The 16,862-nt window shown below is 49.4% G+C and overlaps 1 protein-coding gene across 1 annotated transcript in view; it reads right to left on the bottom strand.

Moving 5' to 3' along the window:
* Positions 1–16,862, bottom strand: part of LOC133352563 (equilibrative nucleoside transporter 1-like) — a 95,350-nt gene that overhangs the window by 49,876 nt on the left and 28,612 nt on the right. Inside the window, exon 2 of the mRNA XM_061568286.1 lies at positions 1,596–1,666. Coding sequence (XP_061424270.1) covers positions 1,596–1,636 — 41 coding nt within the window. The 5' untranslated portion in view covers positions 1,637–1,666. The remainder of the gene's footprint in view (positions 1–1,595; positions 1,667–16,862) is intronic.

Genomic DNA, 16,862 nt, shown 5'->3' with positions numbered 1-16,862 from the left:
GCGTCTTTCCGACAGCTCTGTTCGTGAGAATTGTATTTTATTATGTTTAATTTTTATTCTTTTATTATTTCCCTTCTACGTGACTTTACCGAAAGAACTAAGAAGATGAATCCCTGCAGTCACGAAAGCTTTAAATCTAAACGATCGGGCAATGACGCTGCGGTGGTCATCAGGAACGCAACCACCGCGTTGTAGGACAGACTCTGTGTCGCAGTGCCAGTGGCCGCAAAGCCTTATACTCCGTAAGGTAAACGAAGCTGTTCCCCAGTGTAGTGATGGACAACGAACTAGCAATTACAACACGTGCCAGTGTCAAACGATCATTTCGACTTACATTTTTTTAAAGATTCCTGTTTTTGTGGCAAGGTCACTCCAAAAAAAAACCCGTACACTGAATATACACGCTAACACCCAATAACAACTTTAAGTTTCTGTTTTGCTGTAGTTTTTTTTAATTTAATGTGTTAGAGAATTTTACATATTTCAACGTGTCTGAATATGTGTTTCTGAAGTCCGAAATATTGTATTATCTAGACTGCACACGTAACCCTAGTTTATCTTGCAAAGTATATTTGTTGTCTCAACGGGCTCCCAAGTGGCTTAAGGGATATGTGCACTCCTATTCTAAAAATATTCAATTGCCCTAAAAAAATAACCATTATCATTGGCATATTTGTTTTTAAAAATACAATGTCTTATCTGCTTAAAAGCTGAACGTATTGGGTTATTGGGCCAAAAGGTCCTCAAAACAAGCCCGTGCATGCGACTGTTGTGTTAAACGTGTCTTAAAGCATCACAGGACATAACCAAGAACACTTTGTGCACATATTTAAAAGACTGTACCCCCCCGCCCCCCGTTAGCACCACCAGTCACTGCCGAAGTGCACTGTGCGTGTGCGTGTTTTTTTTACCAAACTGCCAATGCAGTCACTGTATGCCCCCTTGTATTTCCACATTCTCAATTTATTGAAGTGTCACCATATACGTGGTATATAAAAAAAAATGCAATATCTTACCGCCTGAAAAACAGATAAATATTGAGATTTTGGCGAAAAGGCCACCAGCGTAAATATATGTGTTTTATTCGGGTCGCAGTAGTGCAACCCAAAGGCTTAGACTAGTATTGTGTTCGTAGCACTCATCTCTGAGCCATACTCATCTGCACAGGTATCAGTCTCCCATGGTATATATCTGGTATATAGGCCGGAGGTCAGAGCGCTCAGCCGGCACGACCGGCATAAATTGAAAACAAAAGCCGCCCAAAATGCTTTAGATACGAGTCAATATATACACAACAGCTGCATTGAATGGCAGTGCAACGGTGATTCAATAGCATTGTAATTTCAATGCCGAATTTAGCGAAACTGCCTTATTTTAACACGTAGGCTTTCGCGACCAGTATCATCCATAATACAGGTTTTTGGGGTTAGATCGCTTAAATATAAATGCGTCGTTAAACCCGCCACCATCCGACACAGCCAATTCGTAAGGTTTGTCACGTTAACATAACTTGCCAATTCATTACTAGTACAGCACACCAGTGTGTTGGAGAGCAAATCCACAACATCCAAAAATTTACAATCTTCTTTTGTTACCGATCTTGGGGGGCTTTGACGTTGGGCATGGCGCCGATCATCAGTGGCCAAGTGTCGTAGTCCTGGTGTTGCTGCATATACACAAACACATACACGTACAAATATCCCCCGTATCGCCTGAACAGCCTGTTTGGGGCAAGTGGTGTTAGCGAGCACATATGAAGGCCGGCACGGCATGGCACTGCACATGAGAGGGTTGGTGGCCAGCACCTCGCCCGACCGCCTTTGTCTCCCGAGTGGCAATGATTTTACACACTGCTGAGTCCACCTAGGGGAGGCCCAGGACCGGTTCAGATAATCGTCACTGGTGTTGGCCGTAAGTGGGAATCGAACTCGGGTTGCCGGTTTCATAGCGCAGCGCACTAACTGCTACACTACTGCTCCCCATTGTTGCATATACACAAACAAACACGACATAATTATAGAAAATTTATTCAAATACAAAATTAAAATGTGTACGATAGGTGAAGCAAACAATTGGAAATCAAAAATCCATCATACTTCTGGGGTCGATAAAATGTTTACAACTTTGATATAACTAAAAAGGTAGTTATCATAAAGTCGTACGAACCACTGGCATGTGAATGTAGATTTCCTTTACAGATTTAGGTTTGCCTCAAAGAGAAAACCATCCTGTGTCTATCATTTTAGGAATTAACAAAAACATCTCTCTCTTGCTGTTGAGTCCAGATAATTGAATTGCTAATCATACAGAAACCATGAATTCCTCCGCACCTCTCATTCCTTCCGCCGCACCTCCGATTAGCACGGTTGGCTCCGTCCGGTATAATAGAAATCCAACATACATACAACATACATATGTAGGGCTGTTACAGAGGGGTAGGGCTGTATGCATAGGATCACACGGGTAACAAACACAGTGGGCGGGGCTCCGTGAGTACACGGGGAGGTGCCCGCAACGACGTCCGCACCGGGCGGCCTGGGGGGCTGCCCGGGGGGTTGTGATCCTCCGGGGGGTATAAATGGGGATGAGCCGGAGAGCTCGGGGTTCAGTTTAGAGTAAAAGGGAGAAGACAGAAGATCGACTAGCTAGAGCCCTGGACTCCCCTGGGACGCCGCCCTTGTCAGGGCCGCGCAGGACCAAGCCAGTGGCGTGGTCCCGTGAACCAGAGTTAGTACTCTGGGACTCCGGGTACCGTAGCCCGACTGACCAGTGTCGGGCCAGATAGCCTCCCCTAGCCCGTTAGTGGAGGACTAGGAGGTAGGTCAGGGGTAGCTAGTAGAGTATTCCCAGCTATCCGGGTGAGGGGGCCGATACACCCCTCTAGTATTGTATGTCCGCAGTGTGACTACTTGTACGAATAAATACGTGTGCCCAACAACGGTGTCCAAGCGTCATCAACGGTACTTCATCTGGTGTCAGAACAACTACGAACATGGACACGCGCCAAACAGCTCGAGCCAAAGTACCGCAAGTGGAGGACACCGCTGAAATTGTCGAGCCCGAGACGGCTCAACAAGACATCGTGCAGCCGGGGCCGGACGCGTTCTTACCGGGGCATCGGCATGAAGAGGAGCCGCAGACAGAAGGGCTGAGGCTGGCTCACGCAAGGCTGGCAGAGCTACTTTACGCCGCTGCCGCCACGCTGGAGAACATCACGCGGCTGGGGGCTGGTGGTCCACCACGGGGCGAGGAGAGCCGGCGTCCGGAGCGCCTTCCCGCCATCTCCGAAGATTCAAACTTTGAATTTCCTGCCATCGCCGCAACGGCTGCTCAGGGCGTGGCCAGCCTGAACCTCGGGTCCGACATCGGCCTTGCTGGGGCTGCCGCGTCATCGCCAGCGGAGGGAACGTCATCACGGCTGCGACAGGCGATACCATCTGCCGTTCGCGCCGAAGCACAGCCGAGTCACGGAGACAGCAGCCTGCGGGGTTCCACGGCGACCGCTGCGCTGCACCAAAGACTGCCTCCGCTTAAAGAGTTTGTTGGCGCGGAGGGCGACTGGGGCGGCTTTCAGCGACGCTTCCTCGCCCACCAAGAAATGGCTAAATGGTCGGATGCTGAAGCTCTCTGCGCGCTGCCGGCGCTCCTCGACGGCGACGCACTCGCCGCCCTCACATCGGCGCCGAGGGAGAAGCGCTCTACACTACCGATGGCGCTGCAGCTGCTGGCCGGGGTCTACGGACCTTCAGCGGAATGCAGGCAGCAGTTTTACGACCGCCAGCGGGGCGCAAAGGAGTCGCCCCTGGCGTACAGAACGAGTCTCCTGGCGCTGGCGAAGACGGCCTTCCCTCGCATGGACGAGGGCGGCGTCGACGCCATGGTGACAGAAAAAATCCTCCTGCTGGCAGACGACCTGGACATCGCCGTCGTTGCACAGGACAACACGGAGATGGATTCCCTCCAAGCTGCGCGGCTCCTCCACGCCAACCTGCTGTCACAGCGACGGAGGGCCAGCAGGGCAGGGGCCGGGCGTGCGGTGGCTGCAGTCACCCTCCCGACGGAGGAGGGTTACGCCATCGACCATCGACGGCAGCAGAGGACGGGAGCACGGTCGGGCCGGGATGGAGCGAGCCGCTTCCACCGTCCGTCATCGCCGCCGGCGCTCCCGCGTTGCTTCAACTGCGGCGTCTGGGGCCATGTCGCCTCGGGGTGCCGCTCTCCTCGGCAGCGCGGGACGACGCCTCCACAGGACGCCGGCCCTCCTCCTCCTCCCAAGCTCCATCAACATGATCCGACGAGTCGCGGCACCACACATGTTTGGCCTAAGCACACACCTGTCACACACTCTCGCACCACAACGAACGGGGGGCCGACATTGCGCTGCGACGGGCCAACACGCACCACTGTGGGGACTCAAATCGAACCCAGGCAGTGGTCCGTGTTAGCCCATCGCGTTGTGGCCGCGTCGTCGGGGTCGTCGGCCGTCGTGGGACACATTGACGGGGTTGAGGTACGCATCCTGGTCGACACGGGGGCATCGGCGACCATCATTTCCGAACTAATTTACAACATTTTACCTGTTTAGAGCCGTCCTTTACTGCCGGTTAACGTCCCATTCTATGCTGCTAACGGGGGCTCCCTTGGCATCATTGGACAGATTCGAGCGCAAATTTGTATCGGGGATATCAAATTGTCGGGCCCGATTTTTGTTTCCTCCTCGCTGGCGGTTCCGTGCCTGCTGGGGACGGACTTCTTGGGCAAAATGCCGATTCGTATTTTAATAGACCAGGTATGCATTGAGCTCCCGTCGGGATGGCGCATGGCGTTCCTGCCTTCACCTACTGCGACTCGGACGGCGTTCGTAACTATACCAGCGTCCGTCGTTAAAACAGTTCGTGTGCCGCCGGGAGCTCAAATGTTAGTGCCTCTAAAACTTCGTCGGCCCTTCGCTGAGAGCATTGGGGCCCAGGGAATTCTGCTAGGACCGTCTAGGGCTGGGGTTAGTGGACCGCATTTGATTCCGGCCCTGACCGTCGTGAGGGGGGACGGGGACCCTTTCATCGCGGTCCTCAATGTGGGGTCGCAAACAGTGGTAGTTCCTCAAGGGACGGTGCTTGCGCACGCGACGCCGATGCCCTGCAAGGAACCGGTTGCGAATCATGTCGGCACTGCTCCCCGGCCGCACCCACATTCGGACAGCGATGAAGGGTGGCTCAATGCGCTTTGTGCGGGATCGACGGACCTGTCAAATTCAGAGCGCCAACAGCTTAGAACGCTACTGCGGGAATTTTCCGACGTTTTCAGTCGGAACAAATACGATTTGGGTTGCACTCATCTGCTGCGTCACCATATTGACACGGGTGACAGCGCGCCAATATGCCAGAATCCGTTTCGGTTAAGTCCCGCCGAAAAGGACCATGTCAAATCGGCTATTGATGACATGTTAGCCGCCGACATCATTTCTCCCTCTACCAGCCCTTGGGGAGCGCCGATTGTCCTGGTTAAAAAGCAGGACGGCTCGTTGCGGTTTTGCGTTGATTTTCGGCGCCTTAACAAAATTTCGGTTGCTGACGCATACCCGCTCCCACGGATGGACGAATCGCTGGACGCCTTGGCGGGAGCGCGATTCTTCTCCACACTGGATTTACTTTCGGGATTCTGGCAGCTTCCTCTGGACGATGAATCAAAACCTAAAACTGCTTTCCGTACACCGCACGGCCTGTTCCAATTCAACCGGTTGCCGATGGGCTTACACTCAGCACCGGCAACTTTCCAGCGTTTTATGGAATTGGTTTTGGCTGGATTGCAATGGGAGTCGTACCTGATTTATTTGGATGACGTTATCGTCTTCAGTAAAACTTTTGACGAACATCTCCAGAGGTTGCGGGCGGTTTTCCTAAAGATGCGGGCTGCTAATTTGAAGTTCAAGCCCCAAAAATGTCATTTGTTACGCGATTCGGTGCGTTATTTGGGGCACATTGTAGGGCGCTCGGGTATTGCTACCGATCCCGCCAAAACGCAGTGTGTCAGCTCCTGGCCGACTCTCACCTCGGTGGGAGAGGTCAGGAGTTTCATCGGCTTCGCGTCGTATTACCGACGGTTCGTCGCTGATTTTGCGACGATTGCCAAACCCCTACACGCCTTAACATCTAAAGGGGTTCGGTTCCACTGGGGTCAGGAGGAGGAGGCTGCTTTTTGCTCCCTTCGGGACGCCCTGGTAAAAACTCCTCCCTTGATTTACCCCGATTTTTCGAAACCGTTTCTGCTCGACACCGATGCTAGCAACACGGGTATTGGGGGCGTGCTTTCCCAGGTGGTTGACGGTGTGGAACGGGTGGTTGCGTACGGCAGTCGGGTGTTGTCTCCAGCGGAGCAAAGATATTGTGTCACCCGCAGGGAACTGTTGGCAATTGTCTATTTCATCCAACAGTATCGCCCATATCTGTACGGTCGGCATTTCACCGTCCGCACAGATCATGCGGCACTGCAGTACGCCCTGCGAGTTCAACAGCCATCGGGACAATTGTCCCAAAGGTTGGAGATCCTCCAGGATTTTGATTTCGAAACCACCTACCGTAAGGGCGTTCGCCACACCAACGCGGACGCTCTGTCGCGCATGCCAACCACCTCCGAATGTGCATGCCTCCTGGGGTCGGGACGTTGCAAGCCAGCAGGGGACATGTCGGTTCCGGTCCTGGCGGCCGCCGCCGACGACGAGACAGTTGTTCCTAATTCTATCGAACAACAGGGAAAAGATTCCCTGCTGGGTTTGCCCGTTCATGAATGGGGGCGCCTCCAGATGGAGGATACCTCCCTCCTCGCGTTGCGTCATCGCGCCGGAGAGGCGGGGCGGGAGTCGGGTGATGCCGACGCATGGGAAATGCACGCGGGGTTGCTGATGCATTGGGACGGAAAATCCCATCGACACCGGCTGGTGGTCCCTTCTGGGTTACGGGGTAGGGTGGTGTGGGCTGCTCATGAGCGCCTCCTCCACCTGGGTACCCAAAAGACCCTCGCCTTGCTCCAGCGTGATTTTTTTTGGCAAGGCATGACAAGGGATGTCACAGATCTGTTGGCATCATGCCCTCGGTGTGCGCAGCGAAAACCACCAGCACGGGAGTCGAACCCGCCTTTGCAGTCTATCAGGGTCTCCAGAGTGAACGAACTTGTCGCGCTGGATATTCTGGGCCCATTCCCCGCCACCCCTAGGGGAAATAGATATTTGTTGACCGGGGTCGAATACTTTACGCGCTGGCCTATGGCCTGGCCCCTGGCCAACCAGTCGGCAGCAGCCATCGTGGAGGCCTTTGTCCAAGGTTATGTCATGGACAAAGGTGCTCCGGAGCGGCTGCTGACCGACCAGGGTAAAAAATTTTCCGGCAAACTCCTCCAACAGGTCTGTGAGCTCCTGGGAACGAAAACAATTCGTACCTCTCCCTATCACCCGCAAACTGAAGGGATGGTCGAGCGTCTGCATCGCACCATCACGTCTATGTTGTCACAGCAGGTTTCGGACTCACAGACCGATTGGGACTAGCAAATTCAAGGGGTCCTGGCAGCATACAGATTGGCCCCCCATGCTGCGACGGGATTTTCACCCTTCTTCCTCATGTATGGCCGCAAACCTGACCCACCTGTTCGGGCGCAGCTGCAGATCCCCGCGCCGCTGGGTAAAACTAAATTGGTCGACCATGTTAAATTCAACCTTGCAAAATTGACTGAGGCACGGGATGCTGCCATGCTAAATTCCGACCGGCGTCAGAAAGCGAATGAGCGCCTCAGACTGGGTCGCGCACGCGTGCTATAGTGGAAGCCGGGGGACAGAGCATGGCTGCACTGCCCCCAGGTACCACTCGCGACATCCTCTAAACTGGTGCGGCCGTGGCGCGGCCCTATCGAGGTGGTCGAGGTTTTGCGGCCTCAGTGCGTTCGCATCAAATGGGGGAAGCGCCGGTGGTTTGTGCACCCCTCGAGACTGAAACCATTCGTTGCGGTGCGAGGCCCCACTCCACACACGCATGGCCAAACATGTGGGGGGTCGGCCGACTGAAAGGGTCCGTCTCTGCTGCTCTCGCCTGACGTGTTGCCGGCTGTCCCGCCCACAGGTGCACCGGGAATGACGGGCTCACGCCCAACCACCCCTACGGGGGATGCCGAGGGTCTCGCGACATCAAGCACAGACTCACTTCAAAATGGACAGCTGCCACCGGATGGTCCGCCATCCGGGGTTGCCCCGTGTTGTGTGTGTGCTGGGGGTTCCTTGCTAATTGTATATACGTTGCTCTTACGGAATTCGTATTTATTCAGGGGGGGTGCGTCGGGTTATTTTCCATTCGGGGTTTGTTGGTTCTTGTTGTTGTTCTCTTCACGTTATGGTTAAAAATTGTTTTTTTGAGGCACACGCGGAGGTCAAGGGGTTAATAAACCTTTATTGAAATTGTTGCAGCCGGGACGGCTGCGAGCTGTACAGGGGGGGTTGATGTAGGGCTGTTACAGAGGGGCTGTATGTGTAGGGCTGTATGCATAGGATCACACGGGTAACAAACACAGTGGGCGGGGCTCCGTGAGTACACGGGGAGGTGCCCGCAACGACGTCCGCACCGGGCGGCCTGGGGGGCTGCCCGGGGGGTTGTGATCCTCCGGGGGGTATAAATGGGGATGAGCCGGAGAGCTCGGGGTTCAGTTTAGAGTAAAAGGGAGAAGACAGAAGATCGACTAGCTAGAGCCCTGGACTCCCCTGGGACGCCGCCCTTGTCAGGGCCGCGCAGGACCGAGCCAGTGGCGTGGTCCCGTGAACCAGAGTTAGTACTCTGGGACTCCGGGTACCGTAGCCCGACTGACCAGTGTCGGGCCAGATAGCCTCCCCTAGCCCGTTAGTGGAGGACTAGGAGGTAGGTCAGGAGTAGCTAGTAGAGTATTCCCAGCTATCCGGGTGAGGGGGCCGATACACCCCTCTAGTATTGTATGTCCGCAGTGTGACTACTTGTACGAATAAATACGTGTGCCCAACAACGGTGTCCAAGCGTCATCAACGGTACTTCACATACAACATACATGGTGATGCGACAACTGTCTTAGTATTCCAATGAATGGCGTATTCCTGTCACTATTTGTGTCGTCTTTATATAACGATTGATTTAAATTGCAAGACAACAGCTGTCATTTGTCAATACCGTGGCCGTTATTAATCCTTGACAATTGTCCGACATATTTATAAATGCGCAATAAATTCACATTTACGAACACATTCTGCCACGATGCAGAAAGAGGGTTTTTATTTTGGATGAGATTACTCGTCACGACGTGGAAACTTGTAATATCATGAATTAGGTGGAAATGTTACGAAATTAACATTACCGAAGACGTGTGGATAAACTTGCTGAAACGCGAGATTAAATAGTTAAACGTGTTAGTTTAAATTACAATTTAATGCTCAATCAGAAAATAACTATTTCAGTAATTAGCACAAATGTTTAATGGTAAATGCAGTGCATTGTGTTAGCCACGTGAATTCTAGTACCATTATATCGACTTGTTTTAATGTCTCATTAGAGCAATGCAAATGCAGTCTCTGAAATTTTGCGATATTCGTACGCTGCGATAGACTCCATCAAATCTGACACCCTCGCTACAAACAGAAACATCTGGCTTAGCGCGTCGACGTGCTTGGCTTGTTTAACAATACATTTGCTAATGTGTCAACAGATTAACCTTTACCTAAAAGGTGCAAAGCATGCTGGTTGCTGGAGTGTAATACGTGTGCTAAAACAACGTGACGCCATTTCTTACGTCTTGCCAATTGTACCTTAACATTACCGCACTGGTGTTGGTCAAATCACCTCCTATTGAACCCCGATAAATCTTCGGCACCAGGCAGCGGCTCACCATGGCGTTGTTCCATGAAAAAAATATATCTACTCATCGCCGGCTCTCCAACGTCAGTCTCACAATTCCCTTTTAAAATCCTCGGTATCGCCTTAAACTACATTCTCACTCAATAATCACGTGCTCAACACAATACATACGTGTTGGCAAATCGCCACGTCGGGGCCACATGGTACACCCACCCAATGTTGAGCAGGGCCACAGCAAACGCTCCGCGTTGTATCGTTGTCGGCACTCGACTTGATTATTGTATCGCCCACCCTTTATCGGACATCAGAAGACGAAAAAAAAACACCTCGACAAACTTGCACGTGGTGTACTCAGCATTAGTCACGACCACGTGGCTTCCATGGCTACACTAAAACCACTGCACAGGCTTTAGCATACAAACTATGATTCAGCACAAACTCAATATCCTGTGCCACAGAGGTATTTTTCAAGGTCTCCCCGCCTTAGACCTCCCAAAGCCTCCGCACCCTTCTCATCCCAACGACCATAGATAACCTACACATCCTATGAAATACATTTGACCACTTGCTCATTGTACCCAGGACCAGGGCTGTCTTGGTTGAGTGGCATTTCTCCATAGCTGTACCAGCAGCTATCTGAAGCTCTCTCCCACTGCCCCAACACACGATCCACCTTCAAGAAGCTGCTCAAAGCCCACCGGTTCAGGCTGTCACGTCGTTCAGGCATTCACATGTTCAGATCAGCACCTGTTCAGGCCCGCACCTGTTCAGGCCCCCAGCCTGGTTCAGGATCTCACCTCTTCAGATCAGCACATGATCAGGCCCTCACATGTTCAGGTCCTCACCTGGTTCAGGATCTCACCTGGTTCAGGCTCTCACGTGTTCAGGATATCACCTGTTCAGACCATCACCTGTTCAGACCATCACCTGTTCAGGCCCTTGCCTGGTTCGGGCTCTGAACTGTTAAGTATCTCACCTAGTTCAGATCATCACTTGTTCAGGCCCTCAACTGTCCGAGGGACTTTGAGCTCTGGATCCATGCCTCCAAGTTCTCGATTGAACATTCTGTCCGAGGGACTTTGAGTTCTGGATCCACGCCTCCAAGTTCTCGATTGAACAGTACATTAAATTAGTGATATATTATCGCTTAATGAATTGTGCTCATTACACTGTGTAACAAAAAAAAATCCTAGGTAGTAAGTGTTATTTCCTAATGGCGCATGCCTCAAAAGTACAGACAATTGCTATTATCCTCCACAAACTTTGCTTTTGTGATCAAACAGTGATATTTAGAAATGTACCTATTTTCAATTTGAAAACGTGTGCATTTTTGTCTTTCGTTCACATAAAGTCCTGGTCACAAAAGCAAAGTTTGTGGGGAATAATAGCAATTTTCTACACTTTTGAGGCATACGCAATTAAACACTGACACTTGGTACCCAGGAACAAAAATTGTGTTACGTAGTGTTATTATTATTATTTGCACTAGTCATTAAACCATCTGACTACAACATTATCTTGCCTGCTACTCTGACCGTATTGTCCACGTGTCTTACTCGTGAACATTTTTGCTGCAGCAACTGGTTTCCTTTCCGAACACCAAAACATTTACCCTAGGCGACGACACCATCACAACCTCACCGACTGTCAGAAATATTGGCATTGTCTTCGATTCCTCCCTCACCTCTCACCTCGCAGTCAGTCCCACGTTAAGCACACAAGGGAAGTGTAATTCTTCCACCTCCGCATCATCTCCGGCATCCGACCAGGTCTGTCCCTCTCCGATACCCAGAAGCTTCCATCACATCGCGCCTTGATCACAGTAACTCGTTACTTGCCGATGCTCCCGTAAATCTCCTCTCACAGCTTCAACTGATTTGAAATTCCGCAGCCAGAGTCCTCACCCCGCACGAACAGCGAAGAACTCATCACCCCTATTTGACACAACGCACGCTGGCTCCCCGTAAAATTCTAGGATTGACTTCAAGGTCCTCCTTCTCACTTACAACGCACTACACACGGCATCGCTACTCAATACATCCGCCAACTCCTTCACTCTTACATCCGCGCCCTACGATCCTCTGACGCCCATAAACTCGTTGTGCCCCCACCAAGCTCCTCGCTCCATGGGTGATTGGTGGCCTTCTTCTCAGTTGCCCCTAGGGTATGGAACGCACTGCCCGCTGAAATCAGATCCGCTAAGTCAAACTCCACCTTCAAATCCTTATTAGAAATGCATCTTTGCAAAGGGTCTTACAATCTGGCTGGAATTCCCTCCTCTACTCTTCCGCCTTGTATCTTCTGTCCCTTAAATGCAAGCTATGCAGCTCTGATGCTTCATACATAAGCCATTGTTTTAAATTAAACAACACATCTCTTTTTTGCACTGTACCTTTGCACTTTTATAATGTGTTGCATATTTTATTTTATAGTTTTTTTAGTATATATTAACTTGAATACTTTTTACTGTTCAGTGCTTTGAGCGTGGGAAAGCGCGATATAAATAGAATTATTGTTATGGTCTGCTCCGTTGGATGGCGTACCCTCTTTCCTGTTGCTCCAGACATCACGATCTGACTCGCCTACTGCTCTTTAGCAATTCAGATCCCCTCTTTGCCTCCCCACACTCGAGTCAATACTCAAAAGCATCACCTATTTTCCCCTGTGACTAATATATGGCTCCGCCTTTTCTCCCTCCCAAGACAAGCCACGAATATCTGTGATATTCGAACTGATCTTACCAAATGTATGTTGTAAGGCTCTCCACCACCTGACATAAAGTGAGGGAGAAAAGTATTTGATCCCCTGCTGATTTTGTACGTTTGCCAACTGACAAAGAAATGATCAGTCTATAATTTTAATGGTAGGTTTATTTGAACAGTGAGAGACAGAATAACAACAACAAAATCCAGAAAAACGCATGTCAAAATGTTATACATTTATTAGCATTTTAATGAGGGAAATAAGTATTTGACCCCCTCTCAATCAGAAAGATTTCTGGCTCCCAGGTGTCTTTTATACAGGTAAGGAGCACACTCTTAAAGGGAGTGCTCCTAATCTCAGCTTGTTATCTGTATAAAAGACACCTGTTCACAGACGCAATCAATCAATCGGATTCCAACCTTTCCACCATGGCCAAGACCAAAGAGCTCTCCAAGGATGTCAGGGACAAGATTGTATACCTACACAAGGCTGGAATGGGCTACAAGACCATCGCCAAGCAGCTTGGTGAGAAGGTGACAACAGTTGGTGGGATTATTCGCAAATGGAAGAAACACAAAATAACTGTCAATCTCCCTCGGCATGGAGCTCCATGCAAGATCTCACCTCGTGGAGTTGCAATGATCATGAGAACGGTGAGGAATCAGCCCAGAACTACACGGGAGGATCTTGTCAATGATCTCAAGGCAGCTGGGACTATAGTCACCAAGAAAACAGTTGGTAACACACTACGCCTGAAGGACTGAAATCCTGCAGCGCCCGCAAGGTCCCCCTGCTCAAGAAAGCACATATACATGCCCGTCTGAAGTTTGCCAATGAACAGCTGAATGATTCAGAGGACAACGGGGTGAAAGTGTTGTGGTCAGATGAGACCAAAATGGAGCTCTTTGGCATCAACTCAACTCGCCGTGTTTGGAGGAGGAGGAATGCTGCCTATGACCCCAAGAACACGATCCCCACCGTCAAACATGGAGGTGGACACATTATGATTTGGGGGTGTTTTTCTGCTCAGGGGACAGGACAACTTCACCGCATCAAAGGGACGATGGACGGGGCAATGTACCGTCAAATCTTGGGTGAGAACCTCCTTCCCTTAGCCAGGGCATTGAAAATGGATCGTAGATGGGTATTCCAGCATGAGAATGACCCAAAATACACGGCCAAGGCAACAAAGGAGTGGCTCAAGAAGAAGCACATTAAGGTCCTGGAGTGGCCTAGCCAGTCTCCAGACCTTAATCCCATAGAAAATCTGTGGAGGGAGCTGAAGGTTCGAGTTGCCAAACGTCAGCCTCGAAACCTTAATGACTTGGAGAAGATCTGCAATGAGGAGTGGGACAAAATCCCTCCTGAGATGTGTGCAAACCTGGTGGCCAACTACAAGAAACGTCTGACCTCTGTGATTGCCAACAAGGGGTTTGCCACCAAGTACTAAGTCATGTTTTGCAGAGGGGTCAAATACTTATTTCCCTCATTAAAATGCAAATCAATTTATAACATTTTTGACATGCGTTTTTCTGGATTTTTGTTGTTGTTATTCTGTCTCTCACTGTTCAAATAAACCTACCATTACAATTATAGACTGATCATTTCTTTGTCAGTGGGCAAACGTACAAAATCAGCAGGGGATCAAATACTTTTTTCCCTCACTGTAGCCAAATAAAAGTCAAGCGTTTAACGACGCGTCTTATTTTCTCGTATTGTCTTCTTGCACCATGCATATATATCAGATATGTATCTTTTTTTATACACATATGATATAGTGTCCGATTAAATTAACCAACATATATGCAACATGAGTCACATCAAAGATGAAACTCCAGGTTAAAAAGTTGACAAAATTACCAAAATACATTGATTTCGTGATGGAGACAACGGCGTGTTTTTTCGTACCAAAACGCAAGGGCTGAGACGAACATTCGATATCTGTCCCAAAATATCACGTGCGATAAATTTGACGTGCTGGTCTTATTCGTGTATATATTCTGGTGTAAAGAAGTTTAATATCCGTAGCCGGAGCGCCATACTTACTCTTATCGACGCAGAACTCTCCGTGCAGGACGCTACGTCTGGTTCAACACTCGGCACTGGGGTCATAAGAGTGGGTGATCAATTTATATGTATCCGCGATATATTTAAATATTTCATTATTCGTGCCTTGTGTGACGACATGGGTTGTCCACACTCACAGGTGATCTCTCATCACTTTTTTTTTTAGCAAAGCAAACCCCCTTGGGGTGGAACAACCCCAACTGATCCCCGCTCACTGGCATGTAATTGTAATTATGGAATCTGGTTTTGATTTATAGCGTCAAGTATAGCTACTGCTGCTGCTCACGTTTAGATGCACGCATTCCCTCTACGTGCATGACGAGACGCTTTCTTGACCGAACGATCAGTCACACCTACGGTATCTCGTCCACGCTTGACAAATACGCTCATTGAATAAATCACTCTGTCCAACAACCACACGCATCCCACACTTTGCGGCGTCACTCCGAGACAAGGAGAGTGGCGTTTCTATCAAATGTCAATGGAAAACTAAGTGGGGCTATGAGGTGGTGGGGCAGAGGGTGAGGGAGTTAGAGGTAGAAGAGGGGAAGATGGTGGAAAGACAGCATTTAGAAAATTTAGAATGCCCTTACTATACAATACACTTGTTTCTGAGAGCTTCACTTGTATTAAAAATAATTATCAATTCACCGTCTGTTGCTGAATCGTGCATGTGACTTTTCATAATGAGCATCTCTCGTGCGAAGGAAAAGAGGTACCATTAGGACAGTTGCCATACTTGCATTTTTACAAATTCATCATTGTCACCAGCCACGATCGATCCACTGCTGGATGAAAGTTCCCCAAGCCACCGCCATATCTATAATTCACATCATATCTCCATGCTGTCCACTCCTCACTTTGCTGCCTATGTAGACAATGCATGATGCTGTTTCTGAGCCCACCATAGAGCATGTCTGATCCCGCCATTGTGAGCTGTGTCCTAGGCTCGCGCATTCCTCCGCATTTTTTTATTACGTTCCTCTGACAGACATTATGCAGAACCCAACTTTGCAACCTTCGTTATTTCCAACTTGATTTGGCGCTTTCGTGACTGCAGGAATTAATTACCCTTTGGTTATTTCGGTAAAGTCACGTAGAAAGAGAAAATAATGAATTAAATAATTGCATACGACGTTTCGACTGCAACACAAGCAATCATCATCAGGTACAAGTGGAAGAGAAAACAAACCTAGTGAACTTAGAAATATAATGCAATACAACACAGAGTCGGCTAACATAACAGTCAACACCCTACCTGGTTGATTACGTTCTTCCAAAGATTGCTAAATTTAGCAATCTTGTGTTGACTGTTATGTTAGCCGACTATCTGTGTTGTATTGCATTATATTTCTAAGTTTACTAGGTTTGTTTTCTCCCTCATTATTTCCCTACAATTCATTCCCTTTTGAACTTTCCAAATGATTGCCAGCAGAAATTCCGAAGTGGTTGACGACTTAAAAAGTAGGTTTTCATTTCCAGAATTATGATTGATTTTTTAGGCCCCGGATATTTTCCTTATTCTATTCTTGTGTGAGGCAATGTGCTGGATGAAAGTTCCCATATTTCATCCAGCACATTGAGGCAGTTGTGGATCTCCCCATCATATTCTGCAAAGTCCACCCACACGGTTTTCCCGGCACTCACCCTGGACGAAATACGGAGACCAAGCTCAGCTGCATGAAATCTTTTTAATAATACGAAAAAAAAACTTCACATTTGGCGAGTGTTCATGAAGATTTCTTAAAACTATATATTTTTTATTTTACCGGAAAAGGCCCACTGAGCTATACAGTTCTTTTTGAGAAGCGACCTGTCCACAAATTATAGCTCAACGTAGTGGACATTTATAGAAGCCCAATACTTTAAACGCATGTTGTTGATTCTAAATGGGGAGGCAAAAACCGGTGAGGACCCGAAGAAAAATCCACGAGTTCACGGGAAGAGAGATACACCGCAAACTCCAAATATACAGCAGGCATAGTCAAGGGGTCGGGGTGGAACCCACGACCTCCTGCTTACCAGGTGACGAAGCGCACCAAGGGAACAGCGTAAATAGACAACAAAACCACTGAGCACAACACGCCCGCAGTCATATGCACCTGTCAGGACCGTACTAAGAGTTCCAGGCAATGGTGACGCCATGCTCTAGAGAAGAGCACAGCACAAGACTGAACAGCCACGGGGCAACAGGTAGCGGCTCACGCAGAACAAACTCCGAGTGCGCAATCTCATCTG

This window comes from Lethenteron reissneri, chromosome 41, assembly GCF_015708825.2.
Source record: "Lethenteron reissneri isolate LAM-NWPU_2019-01 chromosome 41, ASM1570882v1, whole genome shotgun sequence".
In the NCBI taxonomy this organism is placed as follows: Eukaryota; Metazoa; Chordata; class Hyperoartia; order Petromyzontiformes; family Petromyzontidae; genus Lethenteron; species Lethenteron reissneri.
Note: the sequence above shows the minus strand (reverse complement) of the source record. Positions and strands in the feature narration are given on the sequence as shown.